Source organism: Ursus maritimus, unplaced genomic scaffold (genome assembly GCF_017311325.1).
Source record: "Ursus maritimus isolate PB19 unplaced genomic scaffold, ASM1731132v1 scaffold_2, whole genome shotgun sequence".
NCBI classification, from domain to species: Eukaryota; Metazoa; Chordata; class Mammalia; order Carnivora; family Ursidae; genus Ursus; species Ursus maritimus.
The window spans coordinates 10,676,183-10,699,174 of NW_024424452.1; the positions used below are offsets into that span (position 1 = coordinate 10,676,183).

Below are 22,992 nucleotides of genomic sequence, written 5' to 3' on the forward strand. Positions count from 1 at the left end.
CTTTGGCTTCCATTCTGAGTGAGCCACGAGTCAGGGAGGGCTCTGAGCAGAGAGACAGAATCCAGTTTAAGCGTGAAGAAGATGCTGGATTGAGGACAGAGATGGCAGGGGGCATAGGAAAACTGTCATGATCATCCGTGGAATGACCCGTGGCTCCGTGGAAGCTCGGGCTGAGGTGGTGACTGTGTGGGCAGTGAGAAGGGTCAGATGCTGGATAGATTTGAGGAGTGAAACCAGAAGGATCTGCTGGTGGCGTGAATGTAAGATGGGAGAGACAGAGAGGACCAAGGATGGCCGCCGAAATTTCTAGCCCGAGGGATGAGAAGAGTCGTTTCCGATTCTATTACAACAGGGTTGTAATAAAGGATATGCCTTCCCCTTTTCTTTCATGTCTAGAAAATGTTAAAGGAAATGTTCCCTATCGAGGCGGGGGACATCAGCCCGCAGAACAGAATCATCCCCCACCTGCCAGGTGAGAAGCAGGGTCACCTGTCCTGCCTCCCTTCGCCTGCCCTGCGAGCTGTGCCCCCTACTCCTGCCCCCTCTGGGACTTGACCCGGTGTCCCCCCCTGGCCCCTCCAGCCCCTCGGTGGTACGACGGGCAGCGGGCCGCTGAGAATCGCCAAGGCACCCTCACAGAATACTGCAATGCACTCATGAGCCTGCCCGTCAAGATCTCCCGCTGCCCCCACCTCCTCAACTTCTTCAAGGTGCGCCCCGACGACCTCAAGCTCCCCACGGACAGCCAGTGAGTGGCCCCCTCCTTGTGGCCCCGAAGTGGAAGAGGGAAGGGGGTGCTGAGCTTTGCCTGGGGAGGGGGTGCATGACTGCCCCCATATGACAAGAAAACTAAAGCTCAGAGAGGGGAGGCAACTTGCCCGAAGTCACACAGCCCAAAAGAGAAGGGGGGAGGATTCCAGCTCTGGCCCATGTGACCTGGACCCCCCCCCCCCAGCATCCCTGCCGAGTCTCCACCTGGAGCCCCGTGAGCCTCACAGTGCTAGGGGGGGCTCTCTGGGCTGGGAGTCTCAATCCTAGATCCATCGGCTTGCCTTCTGAAGGCAGTTTTCCCGCCTGTAACGGGCTGGGAAGGGCCAGATGGGGTCACAGGGCCATGCAGAGCGCTTACAAACGGTGAAGCACAGAGCCCCAACAGGGAGGGGGTGCTGGTGGCCACTGCTCATCGCTGAGCAGCTTCTGCTTTGTCACCTCCTTCTCTGCCCGCCCCTGCTCTCGGGGACTCCTGTACTAGGGCCCAGCGTGCGGAGCATCTGAGAAGCTGAGGGCGGGCTCAGGGGAATATGCCGTCCTGCTGGGGAAGGTCCCTCTCTCCGCCCCTCTCTGTTCACCAAGTACGGGGCAGGCCTGGACATACCCATCACCGCTGAACACCGCCCTGGCCCAGGGCCGGGCAGCGCAGCGCCTGGGGGACTGGGTGGCCGGGATGCCTACTCCCTGTTGGCCGCTCTCCTGAGGCCCCAGAAGAAGCGAGCTGACAAGAGCCTCTCCCAGACTAAAGTGGGGGCGTCACCTGCGTTCTCTTCAACAGTGGCCTCCTCCTTTGTTTCTGCAGAAGGCGGGGGCAGGGGCTTTCCTTGCCGGTCCCGCGGCTCCCTTCCCTCCACGGCGGCCCGCACATCCCACATTGGCAAGTTCTTCTGTAGGTCTGGCCGGAGCTTCCACTCCCCAGTGGGAAGCCAAGCGAGCGCCAACCCAGACTCTTCTTTCCTGCAGGGTGAAAAAGCCGGAGACCTACCTGGTGCCTAAAGACAACAGCCTCACGGGTGAGAGGCGTGGGCAGCCACCTGTAGGTCACCCTGCAGGGCCTGGGGGCGTGATGGCGTGCGGGGAAGGGAGCCGGGGTGGCGGGGTGGGGGGGACGTGTCTCGGTGTCTGCACTAAAGACTGGGGCTCTGTGGGAGTCACTGGTCAGTGAAGCTTTCGGAGCTCATGTCTGTGGCTGCAGAGCCCAGCGCGACCCTGGCCCCCAACAGCCCGCGAGGTCGTGGCTGAATGAATGAACAGGTTTGGGGGCAAAGTCGGCCATCAGGGCTCACGCAGGGGCCTGAGAGTATCTGATCTGTATTGCACGATAATTGTTAAGAATACAACCTGACATTTATTAAGGACTGACTCTGTCCCAGGCCCTATTTTAAGCGTCTTGCACGCATTAGCACATGTAATCATCTCTATAACAATATGGAGTAGGGACCAAAGGGCTATTAGCCCCATTTCACAGCTGGACACATTGAGGCTTGGTTTAAGTTGGGACTCAGGGCAAGGGCCACACGGCCACGAAATGTGGAGCAGGATTTTGGCCAGTCAGTGGGATGCCCAGGTGGGAGCTAGAGGCCACTCAGAGTGTGATCCAGTGACCAGCAGCGTCTTAGTCTACGCCGGCCCAAGCGCCGCAGACCGGGGTGGCGGGGGGGCGGGGAGGGTCTTAAACAACAGAAATGAACTTTCTCACAGTTCTGGAGGCTGGGAGTCTGTGATCAGGGAGTGGGCCGAGACCTCTGTCCTCGGTGTGCAGACGGCTGCCTCCTCCTTGTGCCCTCACACGGCACATGCCCCCTAGTGTCTCCTCCTTGTCTTATAAGGACGCCAGTCCTATGGGGTCAGGGCCCCATCCTCATCACCTCCTTAAAGGCTCTAAGTCCAAATACAGATTCTAAGGTACTGGGGCTTAGGGCTTCAACATGTGAATTTTTTGGAGGGAAGAGGAGATGTATTTCAGTCCATAACGCGGCACAGTGGCAAGACCTGGGGGCCGGTTAGAAATGCAGATTCTCAGGTCCCACTGCAGCCCTGTGGAATTAGAACCGGCGCTCCAGCAAGATCCCCGGGGCGATCTGTGTGCACGTTAGGGCCCAGGGGGGCTGCTCCCTAACCCATCAGGGGAGAAAGAGCATGCGTAAGGAGCGTGACTAGTGTCTGGAACACATAGGTGCTCCATAAGTGCGGGGCCGCGAAGACTCGCTGGTCTCTGCTGCTTTCCAGTTGGCTGGGGGCGTCCACCTCCAGCACGCCTGGCTCTGGTGGCCTGTGCAGGGGACTGCTTGGAGGAGGCAGCCCATCCCTCACCGTCCACTCACACCGCCCTCCCTCTGGCCAGACATCACGGGCCCCATCATCCTGCAGACGTACCGGGCCATCGCCGACTTCGAGAAGAGCTCGGGCTCCCAGATGGCTCTGGCCACGGGTGACGTGGTGGAGGTCGTGGAGAAGAGTGAGAGCGGTCAGTCTCCCTGCCCTGCCGGGACCTTGCTCTCCGGGTGCCTGCGTCCGAGGCTGTGCCCCTCAGCCAGCCTCCGGCTTCCTCCCCACCTGGTCCATTGACGGGCTGTGGCTCCTTGGGGGGGGGGGCGACTGTCCTCCCCTGGGGGAGGCTGTGGGCATCTGTGCATGCCTGGGGCTTATCCGGGAGGCCAGGCGAGCTTCTGGGCGTGATACGTGGCAGCAGATTCTGAGCTGTAATCCCGTGACCTGTGTGCGTGGCTGTGTGTGGTCTGGCGTGGAGTGTGGTGAAGGTGACATTTCTGAATCTTCGTGTTGGATGTCTGTGTGTCTATGTCCAGGTGTCCTTACCACCCTTGGGGGCTGAGGGAGGCTGCCAGGCCCATCTAGACTTCCTGCCTCACCCCTCCTACCTCCCCACCCCCTGCACAGGCTGGTGGTTCTGTCAAATGAAGACAAAGCGAGGCTGGGTCCCGGCATCCTACTTGGAGCCCCTGGACAGTCCTGATGAAGCAGAGGACCCAGAGCCCAACTACGAAGGTGCGGCCTGCCCTCCGTGGCCAGAAGGACGTGAGGGGAGGGGACCGGAGGGGCTCCTGGGATATTGAGAAGCCGGACACCACCATACTCATTTTGGGGTTGGATATGATTGTGGACTGGGCAGTGGGGGCAGGGTGGAGACCCCATAGTCTGGCTTGAGGGGCCCGGGTAGGAGGTGGTACCCTTGGTCAGGACAGGGAACCAGGAGGTAGAGTAGAGGTGGGTCCAGCCTGGGCCAGGTCCAGTGGGAAGCCGACCAATGAGCAGATCTGAGGTTCAGGAAGGAGCACTGCCTGGAGGTGGGGGCATCCTCGCTGACTGCAAGGGGAGAGCCGGCAGCGCCCGAGCTGGATGGGGCCCATGTGGAGGTGGACATAAGTTAGAGTTGATTGCCCGTATTTTAAAATGGAGCGATTTCACAACTGTATGCGGATTTATGGCATCTGTGGAAAAACTGGAAAAGGTGTGGATGCCGGAGTCAAGTGGCTCGGGTGCCACGTGGACGGGCGCCCCACCCCTGCACTGCCTGCCCGGCCACGTGTCCTATTTAGGTGCTTGGCCCGTGATGTGGGGGGTGCGGGGTGGGATGGGGCAGCTCCCCGGGGTGTAGTGGGCAGAGGGCACAACTCCAGGGTGCCGCATGAGTGGGTGGCGGGAGCCCGCAGAGGAGACCAGCAAGGAGCAGGCAGGGAGGAGGGGGGAGGGCGGTCCTGGGCTCTGGCTGGAGGAAGCCTCTCGCCCTGGGAGGCAGGCCAGTGCTGGGCGGACCCTCACACGGTGCCCCTGCCCCCATGGCCGACCAGGTGAGCCCTATGTCACCATCAGAGCCTATACTGCTGAGATGGAGGATGAAGTGTCTCTGCAGGAGGGCGAAGCCATCGAAGTCATTCATAAGCTCCTGGACGGTTGGTGGGTCATCAGGTAGGAGCGCGCCCCTCCCTCCCCACTGTGCCCACCCTGATTGTCAGCCCTGGCCCGGGGCACAGTCTGTCTGGGCTCAGTGCTGACCTGGGTGTGGGACTCTGGGTAAGCCGCCACCTCTCTCTCGACTCAGTTTCCATTTTGATAGCAGATCAGTGATTATCCCACCCCACCCGGCTCTCAGGGTTCGGTGTCTTTGTCCTTTGTGACTGGGGGTCACCTCACCCTCTCTTATTGCTTGTACGACAGCTAATTGTGTTCATTATTTTACCTGAGCACTGGTAGAGCAGAACCTGTCATCCTTTTTCCTTGTAAATCTTTGGTTGGCAGTGATTCTTATCTGGTCACTCCTCCTAGAGAGAGCAGACCCCTGGGGGCTTGTAAGAGCCATCTTCTCAGACCCACTGGGCCTCCCCAGGTCTTTGGACACCCTTTCAGAGCCTCGAGTCATAGGGCTGGTCCACGGCCCCAGTGAGCTTGTGGCCACAGCACCCACCATCAGCATGGCCCGGGACCAGGGGCTTTGAGGTGGGATATTTCTCAACCTTTTTGACCTTCACTCGGTTTAACTGCCTGTCACGCACCCCTGAGAATCTGCTTGTGATTCTCCCACCAGCCAAGAAGGATCAGCATTTTACTGAGTGAACTTGGTAATACGCGAAGTTTTTTCTTACTCCCAAAATATAGTAGTGAGAATGGGGAGAAAAGTCTTTTTAACTAGTGGTGCTGGAACAGCTGGGTGTCCACGTGGAGGAAAGGCATGTAGACCCCTACCTCACACCACACACATTTATTCGGGATGTGTCATGGGTTTGACCAAGCACAAAACCCCAAACTAACAAGCTTTTGAGAGAAAGCAGGAACTTGGTGACCTGGAGGTAGGCAAAGTTTTCTTAGACACAGGAAACAATGGCTGTAAAAGAAAAAACTGTCAAATATACTTTGCAGATGTTTCATTGCAAACACATGTCTCTGCGGGGCAAGTTGGACCTGCTAACTTCCTCCCACTACCAACATCATGGCTGGGGGTAGGGGCTATGTTGCACAGATGAAGAAACTGAGGCCCAGCGGGATAGGGTCTGCTGTTGGCCAGGCTTCAGGGTGTCTGCAACTTCCAGCTGCCTTAACCCCAGCTGTTTAGAGGGATCCCTGAGCCGCCACATCTGAGGCCCCTATTCCCCCCTGTGACTGCGGGGGCTTCAAGGGCTGCCTCTGTTGCAGGAAGGACGACATCACAGGGTACTTCCCATCCATGTACCTACAGAAGTCCGGGCAGGATGTAACCCAGGCCCAACGCCAGATCAAGAGCCGAGGGGCACCTCCCCGCAGGTGAGCAAGGGTCCCCAGCACTGGATGGGGCTGAGGAGGGGATACCACGGGTCCCCTCTGTCGGTCCAGGCCCTGGACTGGCAGTGCTAGGGAGGGAGGTCAGGACAGGTGCTCCCCAGCAGGCGGCGAGGCAGTACCATCACTGGATCAAGGCTGGACGTGCCCTCCCACATCGTGGGGCTGGCACGGGGGCGTTGGGAAAGCAGGGGTGTGAGGTGGAGGTGAAGACGTCGATGCCTGGCGTCCTTGGGGACGACCCGTGAGGGCTGCGGCAGTCCAGAGGGCTTTCTGGGGAGAGGAGGCCGGGAGTGGGAAATGGATTTGGGCTCTGCCACCCAGCAGGAGTCCGCGTTGGCACGGTGTAGCTCCATGCATGACCCGCCCCGTCGTGTGGAGTCCCCGCCCCCCTCCCACTGCCCCTGGCCAGTCGTTGGACCCCAGGGCCGGTCATGCGAGTCCCCGCAGGCGGGGACGCAGGTGCAGCGGGGACAGCCAGGCGCTGAGTAACGCCCCCGTCCCTCTGGACCCAGGTCGTCCATCCGCAACGCGCACAGCATCCACCAGCGGTCGCGGAACCGCCTCAGCCAGGACACCTATCGGCGCAACAGTGTCCGTTTTCTGCAGCAGCGTCGCCGCCACGCGCGGCCTGGACAGCAGAGCGCAGGGAGCCCACGCGGTGAGTGCCCGCAGCGGCCTGGGCGCGGGGCTGCCTGGGGCGGGGCCTGGAAGACGGGGCGGGGCGTGGGGCGGGGCTAGGCGCGGCCCGGGCCGTGCTCTAGAGTGTCCTTAGCGGCCTGGAGGCGGGGCTGCCCGGGGCGGGGCGGGGAGGCGGGTCCGGGGGTGGGGCCTGGAAGGTGGGGCGGGGCCTCTCACCGTGCAGCGCTTTCTGCCGCAGGGGAGCAGCCGCAGACTCAGAGCGCAAAGCCGCAACCCGCGGTGCCCCCGCGGCCCAGCGCAGACCTCATCCTGCACCACTGCAGCGAGAGCACCAAGCGGAAGCTGTCGTCCGCCGTCTGAGGCCGGGCCGCCTCCCCAGATGGTGTCCTGACCCCTCCGCCCTGTCCCACCGCATCCTGTATACACGTGTATGGATCCAGAAGTCTGGATGCCTCCGGCAGCACCGGCCCCTCCCAGCTAACTATTCAGCGCTCTCAATAAATGTTGCTTGGAGTGGACAGGGGTCCTGCAGAGCAGCGGGTCAGGCTGGGCTGGGCACGCCCTTGGGGGTATTTATAGAATTAGAACTGAGGGCCGTGAGCTCTGCTGGGGCGGGAGGTTAGGGGAAGTTGCAAGAACCAAGGTCCGGTTGCACACTGCCCTGGCCTTGGCCGAGACTGTTTGCACGGGGCCAAGTGCAATAGGAACCCCCGGTTCCCCCCACCCCCCACCCCGCTGGCTGTTTGGACAGAAGCTGCCTGCTAAAACTTTGGTCCCACTGCAGAAGAGTTCTGAAGAAGGGTGCCATAGCGCTCGGTGTGTGCACCTTCGTTCGGTAACAAAAATTGTAATGTAGGTATCGGGAGGGAGCAGCTCTGATTATTCACTGCCCATTGGTGAACAGACCCTCACCGCCCTGAGCACGGCCTCAGTCTTTGCTGGTGGATCTTTCGCAAAAATGCTAAGACACCAGGGTGCAACCCGGAGCTGCAAATCTTGCAAAAGCAGCAGCTTATCAGGAAGGAGGTGGGTGGTGGCCGCTGGCCTATGTGTGCAGTGGGGGGGGGGGGGCACAAGAGGATGGACAAGGCTGGTCCCTTCGAGATAAGGGGATTGGTGCTTCTCAAGAGAATCATTTGACTGGCACAACGATTGAAAGAGGCCTTGAGCACATCACCGGGCCCTTTGCTTTTTGCACACTCAGTTTGCTGGAAAAGTCCAGACCCTCAAGCGCTATCATGCAAAGCTGTGGGAGCGTGAACCACCGGCCATCCCAACCCTTTTGCTTGTTCAGCTGCAAGTCTAATTAAAAGGGCCAAAGTGTGAGATAAAATACTTTCATAATTTTTAGTTTCATTTTTTTCCAAGCTAAGGTCCCGATCAAGTGTTTTCCTCACGTTTGTCTGCATTTCTGGTCCCCTGGAGGTGGCCTCGTGCTGGCCCCACTGTGGTGTGCTGAGGGGGAGGCCCGGGGGTGCGTGGGCCTGAGGGCAGGGGCCTGCCTGTGAGCCCCTGCTGTCCCCCGGGGGAACCGCCGGAGAGCGCCCGGCGGGCCCGTCCGTAGGTGCCCGTGTCTGAGTTAGGGCTGCAGTGCGCGCGCAATTTTCCTGAGGCCGGCGTGACGCTGGGCTCTTTCTTCACCTTGTTTCTGGTTCTGAGAACAACCCTGTCAGGTAGGTTTATGGAGGAGGAAACCAAGCGAGTTTCTAGGGTAATGTGGCAAGGACGCGTGTGGCAGAGCCGGGAGGTGGAGGCAGGCTTTCTTTTCCGACTCCAAAGCCCCACTGAATGCATTACACTCTCCCGACCCTGCAGGGCTCCTGATCTGTGGCTCAGTCCCAGTGGCGGGTGCTGTGGCCAACGGACGCTCAGAGGAGGGGTATCTGCCTGGCTTCCAGAGCTCCAAGCTGCCCACCCCAGGCCTGTGTTGGAGGAGTGACCAGTGTCCTCTGCCCGCCCTGGGATGGGAAGACAGGGCCTTGGGGGAGATGCTGTAACCCTCTGCCCCTAGGAACTGACGGGGACCACCAAATGCAGCCCCTGGCTCCTCGGCTGGGCCCGACCACCCTGCTCCTGAGTGCTCTCATTTGCAGACACTCCATCATTCAACGACCCCAGAAAACCACCTGCTCGTTCAGTCAGTTCTCCCAGGCTTGGCTTGGTCACACAGCAGTCCCAAACACACATACGGGGTAAAGAAGCAAGCTAGAGGCCGTAGGGGTTGATCCAAAGCAGAACAGCCCATGAATAATCGAGTCACAGAAGGCAGCCCAGGCTGAACCCTGCTGTCCCCTCAGCATCACCCGATGGGCTAACCACCAGAAAGCCACACGTGACAGCCACCTGTCATGGAATAACATGGATTTCAGGGTCACACGGACCTAGTTTGAATCCTGACCACGTCTCTGCTGTGTTATCTTGGCAGGTCACTTAATCACTCTGAGCCCTAACTGCTGGTCTATCACATGAGGGGGCCGACCTTTTCCTGCAGGGTCCACAGGGCGACCCCTCTGGTACTCGGTGTCGACAAATGCTCAGGTACACCGGGGGCGGGTCTCCCCTGACCCCATTGTAAAGCAGCCCGTTCCTCCCCCCAGGTCGTGAGCCTCTGAGCTAGGCCGACCAGCCGCACCTGCACTCCACCAGGACAGAACGGCCGGGCTGGGGTCATCTTCCCTGTGTCTGAGGACATGCTTTCGGGCTCCAGCTGCGGGCGGGTGCCTTGTGCCGGAGACTGCTGGAAGTTAGTCTCTTTCTTCCGCAGCCTCCCCTCATTTTTATCGAAGTGTTTTGCCCATTGCTTCCTGATCTTTTTGTTCCCTTTTTGTTCCCTAGTCAGATTAATTCCTCCAATCTGGAAAGTATCCACAATTTGGGGTCCCTAATTCCAGTGGCTAACAGGGATTAAGAACACTCTGTGTGTGTGTGTGTGTGTGTGTGTGCGCGCGCGTGCCCTCTTTCAAATGCCGACTCTCCCGGGGGTTCAGTGCTGCAAAGGGAAGGACATCAGCTTGCAGACATGTTGGAACACAAGGGACACCGTGCACAGTAAACGAGATCAAAGTACTACCTCACTGTTCCATTTACTGGAGCTGGTCACTAAGTCGTGGTCCGAGAATATCCCTTTTCTTGGAAAATATTCCCTTAATTAGTCCGGCGGAAACGATGTATGTGACCCCCTCAAATGTTCCAGAAAAAAAGTTAGGCACACACATTTATACACACGTAGATACTCAGACACTCGTGTATACACACCTACAGGCAATGTGGTACACACACACACACACACACACACACACACGAAAGAGAGAGAGGGAGGAGACCAAGCAAACAAGAGATAACGCACAGGGGTAAAATTTCAACACTACGAGCATACGGCAAGAGGACACGTAAGTGTTCTTCCCGCCTTTCCCATGTCTGCAACTTCTCCGTAAATTTGAAATTATTTCGAAATACAGCTTATGGATTTATTTTTTAAGTCATCACTACACCCAACGCGGGGGCTCGAACTCACCACCCAGAGATCAAGAGTCGCATGTTCTACTGACTGAGCCAGCCAGGGCGCCCCTCAAAATAAAGTTTATCAAAAACCCCACCCCAAACAAAACCCCCTCCAAACCTCAGCTTCCTTGGCCTTTGAAAGCCTCTCTTGTTATCTGGGGTTTTCCATTTTGAACTCCTACCTTTGTGGGTCCGCGGGGAGGCAGAGACAGCTCACATGGGAGTACTACCGTTGGTGACTGTGTCTCCCAGGGACTGTCCCCAAGCTTGCAAACATGTTAGATCACAGGGGACACCATGCAGAAAGTGGGCACATGGATGTGTGTGCATTTACCCTCCCCCACAAATACACACACCTCTCTCTGCTTCCCTGTTGACGATTCAAAACTTCAGCGTGCCGGCCTCACGGGTGAGTGAGACCCACCAGCCGTCAACGAAAGGCAATGACCAGAAATACAATAAAACGGTCTTGCTCTTTACTGCACTACGATGAGGCGTAAAACGTCATACAAACGGGTAGGATACTGCAAGTGACATTTCCGAGTCAAAGTGGAAAAAACTGGAAAACAAAGAGGTTATCACTCACTGGTCTTCTCATCTCGCGATCCCTGGGCCCCAGGGGATTCTAGTCTTGCGCCCCCTGGTGGGGCACGGCTGGAGACGTGTCCTAAGTCACGTGGCGATGTGGAGCACGGAATCCCACTCCGAGTCCTTTAACTGTGAGCAGTATTTCGTCTTGCTCAGTTTCATGATGGAAAACAGCTGCTCGCAAATGTAGGTGCTCCCGAACATGGAGAGAATCTTGGCGCAGTGGCTTCGGTACTTCGGGTAGCTGCTCCACAGATATTTGCAGAACTCGGGGACCCCGACCTTGTCATATTTCGTCTTTAGCACCGTGTTGCACTGCAGGTCGATGACCTCCATCTGGAGGGCCTCGTGCACGCTCTCGATCTTCACGGAGAAAGGGGAGCTGAACAGGGTCAGTTCACTTTCATAGAGTTTGAAATCAGACAGCCTCTTCTGGAACTCGGTCTTCAGTTCCACGATTTTGGGAATGTAGTTCAGACCATCGCTTTCATTTCTGGAAACCGACTTCAGAGTGGGAAAGTGGGCCAGGTTATTCCTCGCCAGGTGAGTTTCCCAAAGGCACAGTTTGGCGAGGAACGCCCGGATCAGGTCGTACATCTGCGTGACCACCTGCGAGTGTCCTTGGAGCGAGATGTTCAAAGTGTTCAGGTGCATTGTCATATCGACCAAGAAGGCCAAGTCTTTGATCCAATCTTGAGAGCTCAGCTGAGGCAGGGGCTTTCCTCTGGATGACATGAAGGAATCAATGTCTTCCAACGATTCAAAAAATCTCTTGAGCACCAGCCCGCGACTGAGCCACTTAATTTCGGTGTAGTACAGCAGGCTGCCATATTGGCTGTCCAGTTCATACAGCAAAGTGGTGAACTCGCTGTGGTTCAGTCCACGGGAACATATCCAGTTCACGGAGTTAACCACCACACTCATGACGTGGTCCATCTTCAACTTCTGCGCACAGAGCGATTCCGGGTGAATGATGCAACAAACCGACTTCAGATCCGAGTCCTTGCAAACCATGGCCACCTTGGACTTCAGTTTTGTAACCAGTCCGTCGTTCACATCCACCATTGCGGGGGTGCCCGTAGAGGCCACGCTGACCAGTTTTGACCAGTCGATATTAAACTTCTTCAGACTTTTCTCGACACGCAAAAACATCTCATTGCCAGATTTCGTACCTGTCATGGGCACCGTATCCAAGAGCTCTTCCGACACATCGAAATTCTCATCAACGCCGCGGATGAATATGGCCAGCTGGGTGGTATTGTTGATATCCGTGATCTCATCGATTGCAATAGAGTATGCCACGAGTGACTTGATTTTTTCGCGTAACTTCTCCCATAAGTTCCCGGCCACATCTTCTACGGGCTGCACGGCAGCAGTTTCGTTTGGGCTCGCATTTGCAAACACCTGTTTCTGCTCGGGACCCACGATTTCGGATGACCCCAAGAGGTACTTTCTGAGCCCTTTCTTCAGCTCGTGCAGCTTCTCGTCCCGCATCTTCTCGGTATATTGGTCGTAGTGCTTACTGTGGTTCGTTTGATAATGACGCCGGAGGTTGTACTCTTTGGACACAGACATGCTCTGCTTGCATATTAAACACGTAGGAATATTCTGCACTTCCACGAAGAAATACGCTCTCTCCCACTTCTCTTGAAAGATGCGGCCCTCCTGGTCTATCTTTCTTTTCCCCACTTTTGATAGAGACATGGAGACAAGAAATATTTCACTTTTCCTCTTAACTCTACTATACGAAAAACGACAGCAAAAACAGGATGATAACCGTCAGGGGTAAAGCAGCTGGGGGGGCATGGTTAACCTGCCCCTGCAGAGAGGGACAGCTGACTTTCAGCTCCAGCAGACTGCTGCTGGAGGGAAGATGGGATCTGTGGCCAGATCTTTAGATTCCAAGAGAACTTCAAAATCCACTTTTATTTTTTTTAAAGCAAACTCTACACCACACGTGGGGCTTGAACTCATGACCCCGAGATCAAGAGTCATACGCTCTACCCACTGAGCCAGCCAGGTGCCCCTGGCTCCCCAAAATCAACTTTCCTGGGGCGCCTGGGTAGCTCAGTTGTTAAGTGTCTGCCTTCGGCTCAGGTCATGATCCCAGGGTCCTGGGATTGAGCCCTGCATCGGGCTCCCTGCTCAGAGGGAAGCCTGCTTCTCCCTCTCCCACTCCCCCTGCCTGTGTTCCCTCTCTCGCTGCCTCTCTCTCTGTCAAATAAATAAAATCTTAAAAAAAAAAAAATCGACTTTCATGAAAACATCCCTGGCTTTTCTTTCTTTTCTTTCTCTTGAAAACATCCCTGGCTTTTCAATGTTGGCCACACATTCCCATTTTTATTTATTTATTTAATTTTTAAATTTAATTTTTTACTGCAGTCCTTTTTTCCCCCTCACACAATGTTGTGTTGCTGGGGCCTAATGTTCTCATAGGACTGTTCCCATTTGTCTGTTTTTTCATTTGCGTCTCAAGAGAACTTTGAAGTAACAGAGACGGGGACGACCACAGAAGGTGTGTGCTTTACCTGCTGTGGGTCCCAAGGGCCCTTGGTCACAGCCACGGAACCGCACAGAACTTACTTGTTTTAAATTTAAAGAAATCTGGCCACGAAGCAGGTGAGCTCTCCTTAGAGAGAACACAGGTCTAAAGATTCACTTTAAGAAAACGCGGGCAGAGACAAGAAGAAAGTCAGTTCAGTGGTTGCCTGGGGCTGGGGGTGGGAACAGGAAGTGACGGAAAAATGGGTAGGAGGGATCTTTGGGGGGGTGACAGAAATGTCCTAATATTAGATTGTGGTGACAGTCTGCATAACTCTGTAAATTTACTAAAAATGACTGACGTGTATACTTCACACGACCGAATTTTACAGTATGCAAATCACGCCTCCAAAAAGCTACCAAAAAAAAAAAAAAGTAAAAAAACCCATTCAGCAACAAGACGAGTGGAGGAATAACAATCGGGCATTTTCAAAGAATATTTTAGTTTTCCCAACTTGAACCAAGGCGGTTCCCTAGCGGCTCAGACTCCTGAGAACAGCTCCACATCCCATCACTCACCCTACAGGGTGTTCCTGACTTGCCAGCAAGGACGCTGGGGCCACGCGCAGAATATCGAACAGGCACATGGAGGGGGCTTTGCTCAGTTAGCACAGATGTTGACCTCAGCACTGGAGGGGGGTCCTGGGAGCCCCCTCTGTGCCAGGCGGCACCCCTTTTGGCTCTGAACTCTGGGGAGATCTGGGCGGAGGGCGGAATCCTGGGGGACGGAGCCGGGGTACCGGACAGGTGCTATTTACCCACTGAGCTGGGCTAGTCCAGTATAATGCTACTAGCCCCCCGCCATAAAGGGCTCCCCAATGCGAGTGTGCCAGGGAGCTCCAGCAAACCGTCGCAGGAGAAGAAAAGCCTGGGGAAGCTCCGGAATTAAAGGACTTTATAACCAGCAGGACAAATGGACAGCATCTAACGAGCACCGTGCTTTGCTCTAAGGCTCAAGTAGCAAGGCCCCCCGTGGTGAGTGCCTGCTGGGACATTCGGCACCGCACAGTGGGTGCTGGGACGCCCTTCTCGCCACCCACCTGGGATACTCACCGTTGCTAAGCTCCAGTCCTGGAAGGGGTCTAAAGAGAAAGAGATACGGTGAATGCAACAAAGTTTGTCCACACCCAGCTCCCAGCAGCGGAATACGAGCCAAGGAGTGTGAGAGGCAGCTCGGCACAGCGCTTGGCTTCAGAGCCCCCCCCCCCGCCCACCTCCTGGAGTAACAAAAATCCCGGTGCCGCCCCCTGCCCACCTCGATCAAGTGGCAACCTTCAGATTCATTGTCATGACCAAGCAGGGAATGCTCACCTACCTAATGACTGTGAATTTGATAAATTCTGCGGCATCCAAGATCCTTCTCATGGAGCTGATTTCCAGGTAACCGGGGGCTTTGAAGACCACCCCTGGGGGCATGCCGTCGATGACCACACAGCCAGGGTTGAATGTGATCTTCCTGTAGGGAACTTTCACAGGGAAATCCACCCCGATGGCTTCACCTGTAAGAAGACCACCTAAGTGTGTCACTTACTTTTCCCACACCATGCTCTGTCTTTAGTGCCGAGATGTTAAAATCCTTCCCGTCCAGTGACAACGTCGGAGATCGGCCATTATTACTTCATGGACAATTTTACTGATTTTGACATTGGCAACAGTCAGTAAAACAGATTCAATTTCTCTCTCCGTGAAGGAGAAACGATCCTGGCATCTGCCTGACAAAGGGTTTTATGAAGATTAAATAATGAATCACATGTGACTACTGAAAGCACTGCTCAGCCAGGGTAAGAACTCAGTAAATCAAAGATAGATATTATTATTGCGATTAGTGCGTCCAAGTAAAAGCTGTTCCGGAAAAATACACACTGATTTTGATCATAGCTCCTTCCCAGAAAGATCAATTTCTGTTAAAAAATATATTTATTTTATTAAAAAAAATTTTTTTAGTAAGCTCTACACCCAACAGGGGACTCGAACTCACGATCCCTAGATCAAGAGTTGCACGTTCTTCTGACTGAGCCAGCCAGGCACCCCCAGAAAGATCGATAAAATATTCCATTAAAAAGAAATACCTCAAATATATACATTTTGGATACGTCACAATATAAAAACTTACCAAATTTTCGGCTAAAGAGGTCATTGACTTGTTCTCTTAGTTGTTTTATCTTTTCAATGCTGGATAATCTTTCCTTCTCGTTATCTAAAAATAATTAGACAATCAAGCAAACTAGGGTTATTGATATATTAGCCCCCAAAAAAGCTGTTGGAGGAAGTGCCTGACAGCATACAAAAAAAGCACTCTATGCGGCTTATCATTCAGTTAAGTTTTCTGGAAATGTGTAAATAGAAGCCATTATAGAGGATAGAGAATTTCCCAAATTATAAATCCATGTAAACACACTCCATACTAACTCAGGGAATATTTTCAACATTATGCAGGACCAGGATGTCCACGTTCACCTCTACTCTTCAACATTATAATAGCAATCCTAGTCAATGCAATATGACAAGTAAAAGGAATAAGACGTACTAGGATTAGAAGGGAATATTTTTCGACACTTAACATTTTTATTGTATTTAATTTTGAATAACCAAAGCAAGTATGTGGTTCAAAACTCACAAGACATAGAACAGCATACGGTGAAACGTCTCTCTCCCATCCCTGTCTCAGCTCTGTTTCCTTCCTTGGAGAAACTATGTTATCATATTCTTTTGTATCTCTCCGGATATATTTTACATACACATATTCAGAAAAGACTGCCTGACGGGCAGCAAATAAATTCCACCTCTGTGACCAATTCCTACTCAACGGTAGCTGGTGCTTGGAGTTGCCTGCCCTGACGTGTATTTTCCAGGTAATGCCAAGGTGTGGCTGTGAGACGCAATATATCTGATTAGCGATGCCTAATATAAGCAAGATATTCAGTGCCTGACAATCTGTAGTGTATTTTATATTCCTGAATTGTCATTCCTTAGTTGAAAGGGTGAACTAAGCAAAAAAAAAAGTTCCAAGGGTTTCCGACCCATGTCATAAAATGGTTAAAATAGAACAAAAAGAAAAATATAAAGGCAATTATGATAATGCCAGATAAACTTCCATACCTGGAATGGTCACCTGAACGATGTTAAGATCTTCAACACCTGCTGCAGAATCTGTAATACTGGATGAATTTATGCTTTCTAAAAAGAGAAACTGAAATTTAGAACTTAAAGAAAATTCGGTTAATTCTCCTCTAAAAATGCCCGTGTGCCACTCTGATCAGAGGCACAGAATCAACTTTTAAAGCTTCAGAAAACAATTGGCTGTAAGAAGTCAGGTAGTGCAGAGTCTGCTTAAGACTCTCTCCATCTCCCTCTCCCCCTCTGCCCTGCATGCTCTCTCTCTAAAATAAGGAAATAAATCTCTAAAAAAAACCAAAAAATAAAAGTGTTTATCTGGCTCCATATTCTATAAGCCATCACAATAATTATTGTCAGACGAAGGAAAAGACCACACCTACAGATGGGCTTCCAAATGCTACAGTCCTTTGCTAGATGCATGGCCATTATCTACCAAATAATTTATAGCCAATCCTTTAGAAAACCGCTCTCCAGAACAAAAAGGGTGATTGGGCTTGTAGTCCCTATACATGCGTGATGCCCCACAAGAGAAGAGCACGTGCAGAGGCCATCTTGGAGAACGTTTCCATCAACCGCGTTCAAATCACTGCTGGACTTGGATTCTTTTTTTTTTTTTTTAAGGTTTTATTTATTCATTTGACAGAGAGAGACAGCCAGCGAAAGAGGGAACACAAGCAGGAGGAGTGGGAGAGGAAGAAGCAGGCTCCCAGCAGAGGAGCCTGATGTGGGGCTCAATCCCAGAACGCCGGGATCACGCCCTGAGCCGAAGGCAGACGCTTAACGACTGTGCCACCCAGGCGCCCCTGGACTTGGATTCTAACATGGGATTCTTCATATTGTTCCTTTTCTTCCCTTTTTCATTGAAGTAGAGTTGACATACAATGTTGCATTAGTTTCAGGCGAATGACATAGTCATTTGACAACTCAATATGTGACACTATGTTATATTCTTAAAAGTACTTTGACGCAACACCCAAATGTTAATCAATGGAAGAATGGATAAACTGTGATTTATACACATGGTGGAATATTATTCAACCTTAAAAAGAAAGGAAGTTTTGCCATATACTGCAATGTGGATGAACTTTGGAGATTTTATTTTATTTATCATTTTTAATTTTTTTTTGAGAGAGAGCACAAGTGCACATGGGGGGGAGGGGCAGAGGGAGAGGGAGAGAAAGAATGCCAAGCAGGTTCCACGCCCAGCTCAGAGCCCGACACAGGCTCCATTTTACAACCCTGAGATCATGACCTGAGCCAAAATCAACAGTTGGATGCTTAACTGACTGAGCCACCCAGACACCCCTGGAGATTTAAATGAAAGAAGTCAGGCCCCAAAGGGCACACATTGTACGATCCCACCTATATGAAATATGCAGGAAAGGTAAATCCATGGAGACAGAGAGTAGACCAGTGGATGCTCGGGGCTGGGGGAGGGAAGAATGGGAGGAACTGGTAATGGGTATGGGATTTTCTTTTGGGGAGACAAAAATGTTTTCAAAATAGATAGAGGTGGTGGTTACCCAACACTGCGAATTTACGAAAGGTACTGAATCATTCACTTTAAAATGGTTCATTTTATGTTAGTTTAACCTTAATAAAAAAACATGTAAGGCAATTTAAAGGTTGGGGCACCTGGGTGGTTCCGTCAGTTAAGCGTCTGCCTTCAGCTCAAGTCATGATCTCAGGGTCCTGGGATCGAGCCCATGTTGGGCTCCCTGCTCAGCGGGGAGTCTGCTTCTCCCTCTTCCTCTGTGCTCTCTCTCACTCTCAAATAAATAAATAAAATCTTAAAAAAAAAAGTAATTTAAGGGTTTCCTTTTGTGGAATGTTAGGGGTAAAACCTCACTGGATGGCCCAGGATGGGAGGACCAGATGCCATAGTGAGGCCTTATGAGGGCTCTGAAACTGGCCATGTCAATATCATGTATTATCTGTACGCCCACTCAGGCCCTACTGACTTCAGGTATGGAGGAATTAACACAAATCCATCCCCACTAAGGGAAAATCCACCCTCCTGGCTACGGGTCAGGGACATTACCGCTGGACGGGAAGCATCTCCTCTGTGTCCAATTACCCAGCCGGCACCACGGCATAATTTCCAATAAAGCCGTCAGGGCTGACACCCTGCAGAGAAGCGGTCCCCTCGCACAGAACCGATCAATATCTGAATCTCCCCCCTAATACTTAATTAACCTATGTTCCCTGTGGAGAGTGAGGGAAACAGCGAAAAGCAAAAAGAAGAAAAGTAAAATCACACATAATTCCAATGTGGGTCGCTATAACTGTTTTTCTTTTTTTTCCCTTTTTTGGGTATTTTCTCCTGCTTTTTTCTCTTTCTACATAAAATTTCTTTCTAAACAAAGTTGAGATCCTACTATAAATTATGATTATTATTTTTCAATAAATAATTAATTAATTTAGAGACAGTGAGTGGTGCGGAGGGGGAGAGGGAGAGGAAGAGAGAGAATCCCAAGCAGACCCTGTGCTGAGCACGGAGCCTAACACGGGGCTGATCCCAGGACCCTGAGACCGTGACCTGAGCCGAAATTAAGAGCCGGACGCTTAACCAACTGAGCTACCCAGGTGCCCTGATCCTACCGTAAATTACGATTTGAGTCTCCCTCTGTTTTGTTCCTAACTTGTCTTGAGCCAGATGGCTTTGTTTTCCACTGGATGCACGGAGCATTTCCCCCGTGGACGGCCACAGCCCTTCTCTCACTGCCGGGCGCTTACGCTGCACCCGCTTTTTCTGCTTTATAAATGGTGATGAGAGGGACTCTCCCCCTGAAATGACCCACTCGATGAAAGCAGTTTTAGAATTCAAAGAAATAAACTACAAGCGGAAGAATCAAACCCGGATGGGAACATTCATTCCATTTCAAAATTCCCCTAATCACGGGGACCAAGTCAATTCGGACCCTGTGGTGTGTCATGGGAAATAATCTTATCTCTAAAAAAAGCACTCCCGGGGCTCCTGGGTAACACCCAGATCAGCGTCTGCCTTTGGCCCAGGTCATGATCTCAGGGTCCCAGGATGGAGTCCCAAGTTCGCCTCCCTGCTCGGCGGAGAGTCTGCTTCTCCCCTCCTGCCGCTCCCCCCCACCTTGTGCGTTCACGCTCTCTCTCTCTCTCAAATAAATATATAAAATCTTTAAAAAAATAAATAAAAGGACTCCCACAGCAATTAGACAACATAAAGAAATGAAAGTCATCCAAATTGGTAAGGAAGAAGTAAAGCTCTCACTATTTGCAGACGACATGATTCTATATATAGGAAACCCTAAAGACTCCAAGGAACTTCTAGAACTGATCAATAACTCAGTAAAGCCGCAGGGCACAACATCAGCGTACAGAAGTCTGTTGTGCTCCCATCCGCTAATAATGAAGCAGTGGAAAGGGAAATTAAGAAAACAATCCCATTTGCAATTGCACCAACAACAATAAAATAGCTGGGAATAACCCTAACCGAAGAGGTGAGCGACCCGTGCTCTGAAAACTAACACTGGTGAACGAGATTCAGGACAACACAAAGAAATGAAAAGACGTTCCACGCTTATGGGTTGGAAGAACAGATATCGTTAAAAAGTCCATATTACCCAGAGCACTCTACACATTCAGTGCAATCCCTATCAAAACACCCATACATTTTTCACAGAATTAGGACAAACGATCCTAAAATTTGTACGGAACCACAAAAGACCCCAAGAAGCCAAAGCAATCTTGAAAAACAAAACATATACTTAATGACAGTAATTCTGAGACCCTGTAACATTAAGAAATATGTAAAATAAAAACTTCTCCTTCTCGTATTAGGAAGACACTAGGGATCAGCTCAGATTCCAGTAGCTGAGATGAAAATATTTCTTACCAGGGGCGCCTGGGTGGCTCAGTCGGTTAAGCGTCTGCCTTCGGCTCAGGTCATGACCCCAGGGTCCTGGGATCGAGCCCCGAATTGGGCTCCCTGCTCAGTGGGGGGGTCTGCTCCCTCTCCCTCTGCCCCTCCTCCCTGCTTGTGTTTCTCTCTCTCTCTCTAATACATAAATAAAATCTTAAAAAAAGAAAAGATTTCTTAGCAGATAACCAAGTGGATCACAGTGAAAGAAAATCGGCACATTTTTTTAACTAAATGGGCTCAAGATCCACAAGTTCCAGGATCAGTGGTGTCATTCATTTCTATGAAAAGTAAAAAACGTTTTAAAAACCTTTTAATTGTAAAGAATATCCTTAGAATATGTTGTAACTATGAGATGTGGTTTTTAAACAGACTTCCAAACAAAAACCAAACAGATTACACGTCCGTTTGTCAGTCTTTTAAAGAAAATGGTCTTACGTAGCGGATCTTAAAAAATAAATCTTTTTTTCTTTTTAAGATTTTATTTATTTATTCGACAGAGATAGAGACAGCCAGCGAGAGAGGGAACACAAGCAGGGGGAGTGGGAGAGGAAGAAGCAGGCTCCCAGCGGAGGACCCCGATGTGGGGCTCGATCCCACAACGCCGGGATCACGCCCTGAGCCGAAGGCAGACGCCTAACCGCTGAGCCACCCAGGCGCCCCCAAAAATAAATCTTTTTAAAACCACACTTTGAACTTGGCTTCCTTTAGATCCTTGCAGTTAAACGGAGTTCGTGGCTTCTAGAAACGATCAGTTGTTATCTGTGAACTCTCTCTATACCAGCGGAATGTGCTTCTGAGGGAAGGCAGCCCTCCCCGCCTCTGTCCATCAACCTTCTTTCTTCCCTCCCTTGGGACGGGGCACAGTCTGGTCCCTGGCCAGTGCTGATCTGCACACACACACACACACACATGCACACACACACACACACACAGAGACACATATACACCCCCACCCTCTGAGCCCCCCCATACACACACACACCACATACACTCTGACCCCCCGAGCCCCCCATACACATATACACACACAGACAGGTATATACCCATACACTCCCACCCACACCCCCATACACACATACGATACCCCCCCACCCTCTGAGCCCCCACATACACTACACACACACACAAATACACACAGACACGTCTATACCCATACACCCCCAGCCCCCATACACACATATACACACCACATACACCCCCACCCCCCGAGTCCCCCATACACACACACACACACACACACACACACACACCGCCTGTCTCAATCTTTTCCCCACAATAACCCATTAAGAAGAAATGAAAGCCACACTCAGCAGTGTCACTCTGACGAGGCTTTCACCAACTAACCTTCAATTTTCACCTCAGCTTCGGGGTCCTCACTCGTTTCTGAAGGGACGCGCGGGGTGGAATCTTGAAAAAAAAATTTCTAAAATGACATTCGTTATTATGTATTCTCATGTTCCAACTTCTCACTGCTCCTGCACCCAAACAGCTGGCTCTTTAAACACATCGCATACTCAACACACGTGAAAGTATACACGTGAAAGGAATTTGATTATCTTTAAATTTTTAAAGGTATTTACTTTTAAAAAAAATTTTAGTTCAATTGGCCAACATGTAGTCGTCCTTAGTTTCAGAGGCAGAGGTCAGTGATTCATGAGTTGTGTGTAACACCCAGTGCTCCTCACATCACGTGCCCTCCTTAACGCCCATCACCCGGTGGCCCCGTCGCCCACCCCCTTCCCCTCCAGCAACCCTCAGTTTGTTTCCTAGAGTCAACAGTCTGTCATGGTTTGTCTCCCCTCTGATTTCTCCCCATTCAGTCTTCCCTCCCCTCCCCTATGATCCTCTGCGCCATTTCTTATATTCCTCATATGAGGGAAACCCTATGATAATTGTCTTTCTCTGATTGACGTATTTCGCTCAGCATAATCCCCTCTAGAGGAATATTGAAAAAAAAAAAAAACAAAGCTGGTGGCATCACAATTCTGGACTTCAAGCTCTACGACAAAGCTGGAGTCATCAAGACAGCATGGGACTGACACAAAAACAGACACATAGATCCCTGAACAGAATAGAGAACCTAGAGATGGACCCTCAACTCTGTGGTCAACTCATCTTCGACAAAGCAGGAAAGAATATCCAATGGAAAAAAAGACAGTCTCTTCAACAAATGGCGTTGGGAAAACTGGACAGCCACATGCAGAAGAATGAAACTGGACCGTTCCCTTACACCATCCACAAAGATAAACTCAAAATGGATAAAAGACCTAAATATTTATTTTTACTTATTATTATTATTATTTTGTAATAATCTCTATACCCAACGTGGGGCTTGAACTCCTGACTCCAAGATCAAGGGCCTCACGCTCTTTTGACTGAGCCAGCCAGGCGTCCCTAAATGTCAAGGTAATTTTAACTTTAAGGGATCATAGGGCCAGAAAGGGTAACCTTATAAGGGATAAGGGGAGGCAAAAAACTCTCAGATACTAGGAAACAGTACCCAGTTACCCACATTAGTGGACACAGATATGCTTCCATTTGAGGTAATGGAATTCCTATGCTCATAAGCATTTTCTTGCTGTCATCAGAAATCCCTCGGATGAAAGAAAGCCGGGTGCTTTGGGGGACGGTTCCCCTGCCAGCAACCCCCCGGGATTCAGTCT

General features: G+C 51.7%; 2 protein-coding genes across 5 annotated transcripts in view; one reads left to right on the plus strand and one right to left on the minus strand.

The window, feature by feature from the left end:
• The window catches only part of NCF1 (neutrophil cytosolic factor 1), an 18,736-nt gene extending 10,717 nt beyond the window's left edge, over positions 1-8,019 (plus strand). The window contains exons 1-9 of one of the 4 annotated variants that reach the window (XM_040634977.1): positions 370-472; positions 583-748; positions 1,735-1,807; positions 3,001-3,238; positions 3,670-3,777; positions 4,581-4,698; positions 5,920-6,027; positions 6,558-6,703; positions 6,923-8,019. In XM_040634977.1, the coding sequence (XP_040490911.1) occupies positions 400-472; positions 583-748; positions 1,735-1,807; positions 3,001-3,238; positions 3,670-3,777; positions 4,581-4,698; positions 5,920-6,027; positions 6,558-6,703; positions 6,923-7,044 (1,152 nt within the window). In that variant the 5' untranslated portion in view covers positions 370-399 and the 3' untranslated portion in view covers positions 7,045-8,019. Of the gene's footprint in view, positions 1-369; positions 473-582; positions 749-1,734; positions 1,808-3,000; positions 3,239-3,669; positions 3,778-4,580; positions 4,699-5,919; positions 6,028-6,557; positions 6,704-6,922 lie in introns of those variants that run through there. The other 3 variants (XM_040634978.1, XM_040634976.1, XM_040634975.1) reach the window with 3 other exon arrangements.
• A 2,620-nt stretch (positions 8,020-10,639) lies between these two features.
• LOC103670167 (general transcription factor II-I repeat domain-containing protein 2) overlaps positions 10,640-22,992 on the minus strand; it is a 39,025-nt gene continuing 26,672 nt past the window's right edge. The window contains exons 10-15 of the mRNA XM_008698561.2: positions 21,674-21,736; positions 16,414-16,491; positions 15,428-15,511; positions 14,630-14,813; positions 14,368-14,396; positions 10,640-12,461 (exon numbers count right to left, since the gene is read on the minus strand). Of these exons, the coding sequence (XP_008696783.2) occupies positions 10,858-12,461; positions 14,368-14,396; positions 14,630-14,813; positions 15,428-15,511; positions 16,414-16,491; positions 21,674-21,736 (2,042 nt within the window). The 3' untranslated portion in view covers positions 10,640-10,857. The remainder of the gene's footprint in view (positions 12,462-14,367; positions 14,397-14,629; positions 14,814-15,427; positions 15,512-16,413; positions 16,492-21,673; positions 21,737-22,992) is intronic.